A 13055-nucleotide genomic window follows, 5' to 3' on the forward strand; every position below is an offset into this window, starting at 1 on the left:
ATTTGCCTTTAGTAAATCAATCCCACTGGGGGTTATTTACTAAAGGCGAATCCACTTTGCACTACAAGTGCACTTGAAATTGCACTTGTAATTACAGTCGCTGTAGATCGCTGTATATCTGAGGGGAAGCTCTGAAATGAGGGGAAGCTCTGCTGATTTCATCATCCAATCATGTGCAAGCAAAAATGCTGTTTTTTATTTTCCTTGCATGTCCCCCTCAGATCTACAGTGACTGCACTTCCACTTGTAGTGCAAAGTGGATTTGCGTTTCGTAAATAACCCCCACGTTGTTGTTAATGCATGTCAATGCATTCCACCTGTTGGAAAATACCACAATGCCACCATAGTGCATTGCAGCAAACAGCTTATGACATATGTACGATTTGGGCCATTTTGGTTTGGTGGAGGCCATTGATTTCAATGAACAGGGAAAGGGAGTCACCGCTCCAGGTGGGTGTACTGAGCAATCATGAACCTCTCAGGAAACCAAGGGTGCCGGCAATGCACAAGGCAAATAGTGAAGACTTCAGAAGAATGGACAGCCGCACTCCAAAAAAAACTCTTGAGTTGTCTTTATTGTAAAATCAATGGTAAAATGCACTACAAAAGGCAGCAAAAATGAGTAAAATAGCCTACGCGTTTTACACTGGATCAGTACTTAATCATGGCCATGATTAAAGTGAAGGTTCACCCAAAAAATCTATTTTTAACATTAGATTGAGGCTAATTACGGGAAGCAGAATCAGGTGTTTTTTTTTAAATCAATGCAGTACTTACCGTTATAGAGATAGATGTTCTCCGTGGCTTCCGGGTATGGGCTGCGGGACTGGGCGTTCCTATTTGATTGACAGCCTTTTCCGACCGTCGCATACAGCGCGTCACGGGTTTCCAAAAAAGTAGCCGAACGTCGGTGCACAGGCGCCGTATAGAGCCGCACCGACGTTCAGCAACTTGTGCTGTATGTGGACCGTCGGAAGGCTGTCAATCAAATAGGAACGCCCAGTCCCGAAGACCATACCCGGAAGCGGCAGAGAACATCTATCTCTAAAACGGTAAGTACTGCATTGATTTAAAAAAAAAAAACAGCCGATTCTGCTTCCCGTAATTAGCCTCAATCTAATGTTAAAAAAAAAAATTTGGGTGAACCCCCGCTTTAAGCACTGATCCAGTGTGAAACGCATAGTTTATTTTCCTCATTTTTGCTGCCCTTTGTAGTGCATTTTACCATTGATTTTACAATAATGACAACTCAAGGTTTTTTTTGGAGTGCGGCTGTGCATTCTTCTGAAGTCTTCACCATTGATTTCAATGGGCTCCGGTAATGCAATGCACATTAACCTATGATCTAATGCTCATTAAAGCATGTGCAATATGTAAATGGGCCCTCAAACAATTATAAAAAAAAAAACAATCATGAGCTTCAAATAAAATGCCTGGATAAATCTGGGACATGCATTATATGTATGTGTCACTATGCATACAGTGTCTATTCGATATCATCTGGGTGACCAGGCCAGAAGAATATTTATGAATGACAGGAGGAGGACAACATCAGGAGGTGTCCAGCAGCAACACATACAGTATATTAGCAACTTAAATTACTATAAGGTAATTATTCTTAACTATGTTGGCTTCTATGCACTACATTGAGACAATGCTGCTTGCATACAACACTGCAGCCACCTTGCTAAACAAAAGCACCCTAAATACATCATCAGTGCAAGATACAGTTGAATGTTGCTATTGTCTCACCTAAATCCTGGTTGCCTCTAATTGAAGAGGCATTCGATCTCCATGGCAACCAGAACTTTGCATATCCCAAGTACAGGTGTCTATAAGGGGGTCCCAATACTTAGGTGTCGATATAGGGCTCCCTTTGGGTCTGGGTGTTCCTGCAAGGCAGATGAGCCCTGAAAGACATCCTGAGCTCTTTGTTCAACATGAAGGACACAATGGGGTTCACACCTGCCTGAGCAAACGTCAGCCACACAGCAACAGTAAGAAAACCCTGAGGCAAGGAGGTTCTTGAGAAGATCCTCAGATAGCAACTCACTAAATAGGGGCCCCAAAAAAGGAGGAACAGAAAAGTGATGATATAGAACATCTTGCAGAGCCTCTTCTCTTGCTTGAATTCCTCCAACACCAGCAGCCTCTTGATCTGATGTTGGGTGCTCTGCCTCATGCCCACCAAGGTGGGTGGTGTGGGTCCCCTTCCAAAACCTGCAATCCAGTTGGCAGCTGCTTGGCCAGCTGCCCCTGGCCCATGGAAGCTCCAGTTTTGGCTGATGGCAGGGGTCAACTGAGCTGGCTTCATTTTCCTGTGGTCATAGATGAAGAACAAAAGCTTCATGTAGATAAAATGGGTGGCAGCCAAGATGAAGGCCAACATGAGCAGAAAGCCAAGGCTGTCGTTGGCTTTGACATAACGGTGCTCAAAGGTGCATTGGTCTTCTTCTCTGATGAACTTGTAGGTGCCCACCTCGAAGACAGGGGGCAAGGCCATGGCCATGGAGAGGATCCACGCCATGGAGATGACCAGGGCACATGCCCAGCCGTTTATCTTCTTGCAGTAGAACCTATGGTGGGCTATGGCCATGTACCTGGTCAGGCTGATGGACAGCAGCATAAAGGCGGCGTGGAAGCAGAGGAGCACCGTGCCAAATGCCATGACCCTGCAGCTCCTCTTGCTGTAGGTCCAATGGGAGCCGCTGCTGATGGATTTCAGCACCAGAGGGAAACAAAGCAATGAGCGCATGAAGTCGCCTAGGCACACATCCAGCAGGAGATAATAGGGGGCTCTGTGCAGGCTCCGGTCTCGCAGGGTGATGAAGGCGAACAGGAGACTGCCAAGCAGGCTGACGCAGGCGATCATGCCCAGGGATGCCAGCTTGATGAGGTCGGCGGGGAGAAGGGATGCGTTGCTTTTCTCCAGCTCCTGGCCAGCCATGGAGACAACAGCTGCTGCTGAAGCAGGATTCCCCTCCGACTCATGTGCAGATCAAGGATCTGATCAGACAGCAGCTCCAGTAATATATGCAAGGTGAAGGAACAGCAAGCTGCGTGCTACATGCACAGAGACCACGTCTGAATGCAGAGCTGCTATGACTTCCATCGCTGGTCTGTGGACAGCTGCAGTCTGTGTCATGAAGGCAGGAGTCGGGCATACAGCAGGTACAGTGATGACATATCAGGGATAAATCACTGATGGCTCACAATGGGCACTGATATCATTTATGGGCATTATATGCAAGGATTGTTGTGTATCAATCAAATCACATCATCTCATGGTAATTTATTCCACTACAAACCATACATATGAAAAATACTGAGCTAGAGATGACTAATAAGGGCTAAACTGGGTTTGGTACGCAGGAGATTTCAGAAAAGATGGTTTAATTACATTCTTTCCTCAATTGAAAGGAGCCTTTCTCAATTAGGGGTCCTCTAGAAGTTTCTAGGGGTTCCTTGAGAAATGAGCAATGTATTTTGGAAAATCAGTAACCACTAACAACAGTGATCTTTTTTAGCCATCCATAAGGGGGGATTTTACCCACTGACCACCAATAAAAGGGGCATTCTCCCCACTGACCACCAATAAAAGGGGCATTCTCCCCACTGACCACCAATAAAAGGGGCATTCTCCCCACTGACCACCAATGTAAGGAGCCGTCTTCCTACTGACCACCAATGTAAGGAGCATTCTTCCCACTGACCACCAATGTAAGGACCAGTCTTCCTACTGACCACCAATGTAAGGAGCATTCTTCCCACTGACCACCAATGTAAGGAGCAGTCTTCCTACTGACCACCAATGTAAGGAGCATTCTTCCCACTGACCACCAATGTAAGGAGCATTCTTCCCACTGACCACCAATGTAAGGAGCAGTCTTCCTACTGACCACCAATCTAAGGAGCATTCTTCCCACTGACCACCAATGTAAGGAGCATTCTTCCCACTGACCACCAATGTAAGGAGCAGTCTTCCTACTGACCACCAATCTAAGGAGCATTCTTCCCACTGACCACCAATGTAAGGAGCATTCTTCTCACTGACCTCCAATGTAAGGAGCATTCTTCCTACTTGCCACCAATGTAAGGATCATTCTCCCCACTGACCACCAATGTAAGGAACATTCTCCCCACTGACCACCAATGTAAGGACCATTCTTTTCACTGACCACCAATGTAAGGCGCATTCTTCCTACTGAATACCAATGTAAGGAGCACTTTTCCCATTGACCACCAATGTAAGGAGCACTTTTCCCATTGACCACCAATGTAAGGAACATTCTTCCTTCCAATGGCCACCAATGACAGAGTCAGTCTCCCCATTGATCTCCAATGTAAGAAACATTCTTTACATTGATTAAACTAAGGGGCATTCTCTCCACTGACCACCAATGTCAGTACCATTCTTCCCACTGACCACTAATAAAAGGAGAATCCTCCCCACTAACCACTAATGTAAGTGCCATTCTTCCCACTTAACACAAATCTAAGAAACATTCTTTTCACCGACCACCAATGTATAAGGGCATTCTTCCCACTGACCACCAATGTAAGTGGTATTCTTCCCACTGGCAACCAATGTAAGGGGTATTCTTCCCAGAGACCACCAATGAAAGCATCATTCTCCCCACTGACAACCAATGTAAGGAACATTCTTCCCACTGGCCACTAATGTAAGTGCCATTCTTTCCACTGACTACCAGTGTAAGGGGCATTTTTCCAGGTGACCATGAATGAAATGAGTATTCTCCCCACTGACCACTAATGTAAGTGCCATTCTTTTCATTGACCACCAATGAAATAAACATTCTTCTCACCGACGACCAATGTAAAGGGCATTCTTTCCAGTGACCACCAATGTAAGGTATAGTCTTCCCACTGGCTACCAATGTAAGGAACATTCTTCCCAATTTTTCAATAAACATAAAATATAAAAGAATATACATATATAAATATATACATATTTACACACACACAAAAAAAGAAAATAAATATAGCAAATTCTGCCATTAACATAAGATTGCTTCATAGCAAAAGCAATGAAGATATCATTACTGGGGATAAAAAATCTTCCTATTACACCATTACACCCATAATCAAACCTTCGAGGTCAAGAAACAAACCCACCCCAGTCATGCATGCTACCCTTCTTCAAATAGAAGATACTAACCAACAAAAACTAAGGGAGTGTAAAGAACAGAGCTTAAAGTGGAGGTTCACCCGAAAAGTTGATTTTTAACATTAGATTGATGCTCATTTTGTCAAGGGGAATCGGGTAGTTTTTTTTAAATCGAAGCAGTACTTACCGTTTTAGAGAGCGATCTTCTCCGCCGCTTCCGGGTATGGGCTGCGGGACTGGGCATTCCTATTTGATTGACAGGATTCCGACGGTCGCATACATCGCGTCACGATTTTCCGAAAGTAGCCGAACGTCGGTGCGCAGGCACCGTATAGAGCCGCACCGACGTTCGGCTACTCGTGAAGCGATGTATTCGACCATCGGAAGCCTGTCAATCAAATAGGAACGCCCAGTCCCGAAGACCATACCCGGAAGCGGCGGAGAAGATCGCTCTCTAAAACGGTAAGTTCGGCTTCGATTTAAAAAAAAATACCAGATTCCCCTTGACAAAATGAGCATCAATCTAAGGTTAAAAAATTTTTTCGGGTGAACTCCCGCTTTAAGAAAAGAGATCCTCGCCCAGTGTTGGACAGTTCACCAAAGACATCTCTGATATTCCTCCATGCCCTTACCCAGACCACCTGAGGCTCCTGTCCTTTTCAAGACATTGAATCATCTCAGTCTCACCCAGAATATCATGCACCACCTCAACAGGGAGGAAATTCTTCCACAGGGTAATCTGGCACTGTGCATTCCACGTGAAGTAACGGGCAACTATACTAACTAGAAAAAGTGTATCCAATTCAAACTTCCAGAGAGACAGGAAAGCCCCGTACAGTCACTCATAACTCATGCGATGATGGAGGGGGATGCCTAGAACCCTCCCCACCCTGTTATACACCTTTATGTTAAAGGGACACTAGAGCAAAAAGTGGTCCATAGACTTCAGTTTACCAACACACTGCGCTCTAGGTTCCTTCTCACATAGAGCATTCCTTGGAAAGCGAGACAGGCTAATGCCAGCCTAAACTTAATTGGAATTTCTCCAAATTAATTAAATGCAACCCCTCTCTCATTTTGGAGCCTGGGCCATCCGTTAAAGTCAGTGACACACTGAAAGCACAGCTCAAAATCATTTTCTCCAAAAGTTTCCTTGGGAGCGACCTGATATCCTCCACTGTCACATGCCAGTGCCAAATTTTTTTTTGGACACGGGGCAACATAAGCCAGGAACTCACCATGTCTAACTCTCAGACTTTTTATTAGCCCACCATCTTCCCGGCATTGCAGAAAAGGCCTAAATCCAAATTGAAAACTACCCAACCATCCCAGTGGGGTCTCAGCTTAATAAAAAAAAAAACACAACATAAAAAACTATCAGGTTGACCATTCGTATGCCACCCTGCCACCTGGACAAGTAAGTTACATTGCATTTGATCAGGTTCAGCCTATTTCCCCATAACAGTTGGAAAAAGCACCTGTAGACCCTGGCATAGAGAGATTCAGATACAGATGAAGCTAACATCAAGTCAACCCTCTCCCTCGAGGAAGGCTTCCTTTTCTTTCAGATTGCAATTTTGGCATTGGCATCCACCAACATGCTCTCTCAATTTCAATGACCATAGTCACCAGGACCAAATTTGATTCCCAACACTTTAATTTCCTGCTGGGTTCTGGCAAGGCTTCCGGAAGTTTGAAGCTTTTACCCTCCGAGTCCTCACCCATCCAGAAACATTCTTCCCAGTGGCCACCAATGTAGGAGGTATTCCCAGAGCCCCCTTTGTTTAGTGCCTGGAGCTAGGCTTTAAAAAAGACCTGGTGATCCTGCTGTTAAAGTGATTGTAAACCCTAGAACCGTTTCTTCAGTGCGCATGTGCCAATGACATTGGCACATGCGTATACAGTGAATATCTTCTAAACTGTGCAGACTTATTATAGGCTTACCTGTTACCAACTGTTTGTAAAGGGTTTACAACTACTTTAATGTTCTTGTTTAGGCACTTTCAGTTAAAGCGGAGGTCCGGCGTCACTGTAGCTGCTGACTTTTAATAAGGAGACTTACCTGTCCAGGGTGCCCGCGATGTCGGCAGCTGAAGCCGAGCAATCACTCGGGTCTCGGCTGCCCCACTGTCATCCTCGGTGAGGGAATCAGGAAGTGAAGTGTTGCGGCTTTACTTCCCGGTTCCCTACTGCGCATGCGCGAGTCGCGCGGCACTTTGTGAATGGGCGGATGTCTCCTGGGACACACACAAGGTCCCAGAAGACACCGCTCCCCATTTCCCAGGAGCATAGGTGTGCGTAGCCTATTGCATTAGGGTGTGCACCCCAAAGCTCAAACACATATGCGTGTGTGTGCATGTGTATATATATTGACAGTGTAAGTAGAGCAGTGGACGGTGCATGGTAACTGCATATTTACGCTGGCCGCTAGGGGCGTGTACGCTGATTTACGCTTAGAAATATGTAAATCTGCTAGATACGCAAATTCACGAATGTACTCCCGGCCGACGCAGTACAGATACGCCGTTTACGTTAGGCTTTTCCCGGCGTAAAGTTACCCCTGCTATATGAGGCGTAAATGCGGCGTACCAATGTTAAGTAAGGCCGTCGTTCCTGCGATGAAATTTGAAAATGTTACGTCGTTTGCGTAAGTCGTCCGTGAATGGGGCTGGACGGAATTTACGTTCACGTCTAAACCAATAAGTAGAGCAGTGGACGGTGTCAGTAGTGTAGAGATTGGGGTCAGTAAAGTAGAGGTTGGTGTTGGTAGAGCAGTGGACAGTATCATTATTTTTTCAATTTTATTATTTATTTTTTTATTATTTTTACAGAATTTTTTATTTTTTATTTTTTTTAGGAGCATCATTAGAGGACTTCGGTGAAATATCATGGGTCCAAACAGAGGGAATCCGCGCCACACTGGTGGATTAGGGTGTGTCCAGGCACACCTGGCACACCCTGTGCGCACGCCTATGCCCAGGAGGCAGCGCGAGGAGGAGAAGAAAGAAGACCACCGCGGACGAGGAAGTGGCAGATTAGGACAATCTGCCTAGTTACAGCCACTTCTGGTAAGTATATATGTATATATATTTTGTTTTGTAGCCTTTTTGGCTATTTCTTTTTTTTTCTTTTTTAGAGTAGACCTCTGCTTTAAGTTATAATTTTAATAAATTCACTGCTCTCTAAAGACAAACAAGCATTTAATGGTGACAAGCCCTTTTGCAACACACGTAAAAATGTAAATTGATAAAAATAAATGCATTGCTCTAATTCAACAGGGAAATACATTTCACACCACCAAAATATAAATATCCAATGGCCCAGATTCACAAACGAGATACGACGGCGTATCTCCAGATACGCCGTTGTATCTCTGAGTTGCGCCGTCGTATCTATGCGCCTGATTCTTAGAATCAGTTACGCATAGATTTCCCTTAGATCCGTTACGTCGTTTGCGTAAGTCGTCCGTGAATGGGGCTGGACGGAATTTACGTTCACGTCGAAACCAATACGTCCTTGCGCAGTATTTGAGCAATGCACACTGGGATATGTCCATGGACGGCGCATGCGCCGTTCGTGAAAAACGTCAATCACGTCGGGTCATGGCTATTTTACATAACACACGCCCCCCTGTTCCAAATTTGAATTAGGCGGGCTTACGCCGGCCGATTTACGCTACGCTGCCGCAACTTACTGAGCAAGTGCTTTGAGAATATAGCACTTGCCCGTCTAAGTTGCGGAGGCGTAACATAAATCGGATACGTTACGCCGCCGCAAAGATACGCCGCTGTACGAGAATCTGGCCCAATGTGTGTATCAAACTCTCCTATGTCAGAAACACATGTAACAATATTCCCAAGTGTTATAAATAAATAAAATGAACTCCTTATGTCAAAAAATGCAGCCTTGATTGTATCCAGTAAATGTTTTGTTACAAATGTTGCAAAAATGTATAAACCAGTCTTTCTGTCACAGTTCAAGCAAGTCTTTTCCAATATCCAGTAGATTCCATGTATACTGCCTCCTCCAATTACTCCATTCATAAGTGCTGGTTCACACTGGTGCAATTTCTGATGTGACTTGAGTCACACAGAATCGCATTAGACAAGGGAAATCACCTTATTTTCAATAGTGTTCACATCAATGCGACTCTCTGCGGTGTGATTTTGAAAAAAAGGTTCATGTGCTACTTTGGTGCAATTTAGAATATGCAAACTACATCCAAAAAGCAACCAAAGTCTTATCAAAATTGCACTACATAAACACACTGAAAATCGCATCAAAATTGCATTGCAGTAGTGTGAACCTTTGCTAAATGATGCTGATCTACCACCTAAAATTAAAAAAGGTCCCCATGCCATTTTCAAAATCGCAGCTGCAGGGAAACCGCATTGGGTTATGCAGTTCCCAGCACGAGAAAACGTTCTAGGTCAGTGGTTCTCAACCTGGGGGTCGGGACCCCCTCAGGGATCAAATGACGATTTGCCAGGGGTCCCCGGATCCTGGGCTGTTCCTGAAGCCTGCACCGCTCTACCAGCCTTTTCGCAGCTGCCCCTGGAGTCTGTGGCGGTCCAGCTGGGCTGTTCCTGGAGCATGTGGCCGCCCACTCAGCTTCATTGCGGCTGCCCACTCAGCTTCATTGCAGCCGCCCATTCAGTTCACGGCATGGCTGGGGGGTAGAGACTAGAGGTCAGCTGACTGGTGAGGAATGTGAAGTGGGAGGGGCTGGAGGAGACCCTATCTCCTCATTTCGGCATAGGTGTCACTGCTACAAGTAACCACAAAGTCAGAGACACAGTGAGTAACACTACCTGTGATTATAGTTGCCATTAAAAGCCCCCACTACAGTTCTCAGATCAAGTAGAAAAAAAATGACAGCCTGTGCATTCAGGAGCAATAAAAATGAGCTGTAAAACACCCCCCAAAAAAACGCGGCTAAACGCGTCAAGCTACGTTTAGCCGCGTTTGACCTTTTTAGGTGTTTTTACATTAAAAGAGTGATTTTAATGAAAAACGCTAATGCAAAAAAGGCGGGAAAACGCCCAAAAAAGCGGGGAAACGTGCAGTAATGCTAATGTAAAACGTGGCTAAATGCTAGCGCTGGCATTTTTAAAACGTCCTGTGTGCATCAGCCCCTATAACCCCAGCCAGATTTTCGCCAGCTGCATCTCCATGGGGAGATTTCACTTAACTTCCTATTCCATAGGCAAAACAGAAAGTGAGGGGAAATCCCTCTAGAGGGAGGAAACTCTTGTCAGTCCTCAGGGTCACCAGAACTAGTGTCTTTCTTTTCCTGTTCTGGTCACAACCCAACATTTGAGATTTTCTTTCACTTTAATGTGTTTCTAATGCCGCGTACACACGATTGGATTTTCCGACAAGAAAAGTCCGATGTGAGCTTTTGGTCGGAAATTCCGACCGTGTGTAGGCTCCATCGGACTTTTCCTGTCGGAATTACCGCCAACAAAAATTTGAGAGCTGGTTCTCAAATTTTTCGACAGATAAAAATTCCAATGGGAAATTACGATCATCTGTAGCAATTCCGTTGTGCAAAATTCCGACGCATGCTCGGAAACAATTCTTAATTAATTCTTAATTTTCTCGGCTCATTGTAGTGTTGTACATCACCGCATTCTTGACGGTCGAAAGTTTAGAGAACTTTTGTGTGGCCGTGTGTATGCAAAACAAGCTTGAGCGGAATTTTTGGACAAATGTTTGTACGAATATTCTCAATTGCACATCTGTACGTGTAATGCCCCGTACACACCATCACTTTATGTGATGAAAAAAAACGAAATTTTCTGTGAAGTAAAAAATTACGTTTTGAAAAACGACACATAAAATTGAAGCATGCTTCAATTTTTTTTTGTCGTTTTTTACAAGACATAAAACGACGTTTTTCCCCACACACGGTCATTTAAAGTGACGTTTTTAAAAACGTAATTTTTTTTCATCACATAAAGTGATGGTGTGTACGGGGCATAATGCCCTGTACATACGACCAGTTTTTCCGTCAAAATAAACTCGGATGGTTTTTCTGATGGAATTCCGCTCAAGCTGTCTTGCATACACACGGTCATACCAAATTCCGACGGTCAAGAACGTGGTGACGCACAACACTACAACGAGTCGAGAAAAATTAGGTTCAATGCTTCCGAGCATGCGTCGACTTGATTCCAAGCATGTGTGGTTTTTAGTGCGTCGGAATTCCATACAGACAAACAGATTTTCCGATAGGAATTTTTTCCGTCGGAAAAATAGAGAACCTGCTCTCTATCTAAGTCAGTCGGAAATTCCGACGGAAAAAGTCTGATGGGGCATACACACGGTCAGAATATCCAATGAAAAGCTCCCATCAGACTTTTTCCATCAGAAATTCCGACCGTGTGTACGTGGCATAAGGCCATCATAAGGAGGAGCACAAGTTTGGTCCAAACTGGGGTACCAAAAAGAAGCTTTCACCCCCACGCACTAAAGCCCAAATAATTGTGGTCAGGGCATTCCCTGCCCCGCAGCAGCATGTACACAAAGGGACAGGGATTCTCATTACATCATTGTCCTAATATGGCTGCGTGGCCATATTCGGCTTCCTGTTGATTCCATGGGAGTAACAACTTCCTTCCAGGTGCAGTCTGAGCCCAAGCTGAGACCCAATCAGTGCTTGTATATTGCAGTCACCTTCACAGTTCCACTTTTTTTTCTATTGAATTTCAAATGGTATATTTATACAAAACAAAGCCTATTTTGCATACCCGGGCTTAAACAAACATAATTTGACATAACAAAACAACCTAACACAAAACACACTTGAAATGGCAACCGATGCCCTAGGGCAAAATAATTTGCTCCATTGAATACAAAGAGGATTGGTCCTACAGCACTCTAAAATGAGCCATAACCACTCTCAAGAAAATACTACCAGAAGTGCTAGGGGGACATGAGGATGGAAGCCACCGTCTCCTTGGATTCAGTCCAAACATTCCAGGCCTTGGAAAATTTATAAGGGAATCCTCTAGACCAGGGGTCTCCAAACTTTTTTAAACAAAGGACCAGTTTAGTGTCCTTCGGACTTTACGGGGGCCGAACTGTGGCCAGTGTGAGTAGAAAATGTCCCGGCATCAGTAGGAGTAAAAATTGCCCCATCATTAGTTTTAACATTTTTGGTTTTAGCAGGAAGAATAGTGTCCCATGGTTGGTATCAATGGAAGGAATAGTGCCCTGTCCAAGGTGTCAGTGGGTGGAATAGTACACCATGGTTGGTATCAATAGAAGCGATAGTGCCCCTTTAACAGTGTCAGTGGGAGGAATAGTGCCCCATCATTGGTCTCAGCAGGAAGAGTAGTGCCCTATCGATGGTGCCAGTGGGAGAAATAGTGTCCCATCCTTGGTGTCAGTTGGAGGAATAATATCCCAAGGGCCAGATAGAGGCAGGCAAAGGGCCACATTTGGCCCCCGGGCCGCAGTTTGGAGACCACTTCTCTAGACTCATATGTACTGTGTCTTGTAGCAACATCCTAGAATTTTTCCAATCGGGCTTCATGAGATATGTAAATGGCATTTGCCTATAGCAAGGGCATGATTTGGCTCTAGGCCCCTTTGAAGCTAATGGAATAATTAGGTCTGCATGTTCGTTTTTCAGGCGGGCATCGATCGGACCACCCATTGTTCTTTATGGCGAGGTGGATGTAAACGGACATATGTCACATGCCAGGAAACCGATCTGGTCTGGGCCACCAAAAACAGATGGAATGGGATCCATTCCACATCCATCTAGCTGATTGGATGACAGTTGAATGGAAATGGATTTAGTTTCCATCCAACCTCCCCATAGAGAACAGTGGGCTGTGTCAGTGTCCATTCTGCATAAGAGAAGTGGACACGGACCTGTCACCTGTCTACTCATCAGGGATCATCGGACAGATTCCCC

At 44.9% G+C, this 13055-nt stretch overlaps 1 protein-coding gene across 1 annotated transcript; it reads right to left on the bottom strand.

Annotated features, from left to right (window-relative positions):
- Positions 1-1275: 1275 nt before the first annotated feature.
- On the bottom strand, positions 1276-3156 carry GPR27 (G protein-coupled receptor 27). Its single transcript, XM_040358595.1, has one exon. The coding sequence runs from the start codon at positions 2945-2947 to the stop codon at positions 1853-1855; it is 1095 nt and encodes a 364-aa protein (XP_040214529.1). The 5' UTR covers positions 2948-3156; the 3' UTR covers positions 1276-1852.
- Between the last annotated feature and the right edge of the window lie 9899 nt (positions 3157-13055).

The sequence above is a fragment of the Rana temporaria genome, chromosome 7 (genome assembly GCF_905171775.1).
Source record: "Rana temporaria chromosome 7, aRanTem1.1, whole genome shotgun sequence".
Lineage (NCBI taxonomy): Eukaryota > Metazoa > Chordata > Amphibia > Anura > Ranidae > Rana > Rana temporaria.

Bases quoted from the DNA above. Each gene is read 5' to 3' on its own strand.
- GPR27 (XM_040358595.1), bottom strand. From the start codon at position 2,947: ATGGCTGGCCAGGAGCTGGAGAAAAGCAACGCATCCCTTCTCCCCGCC.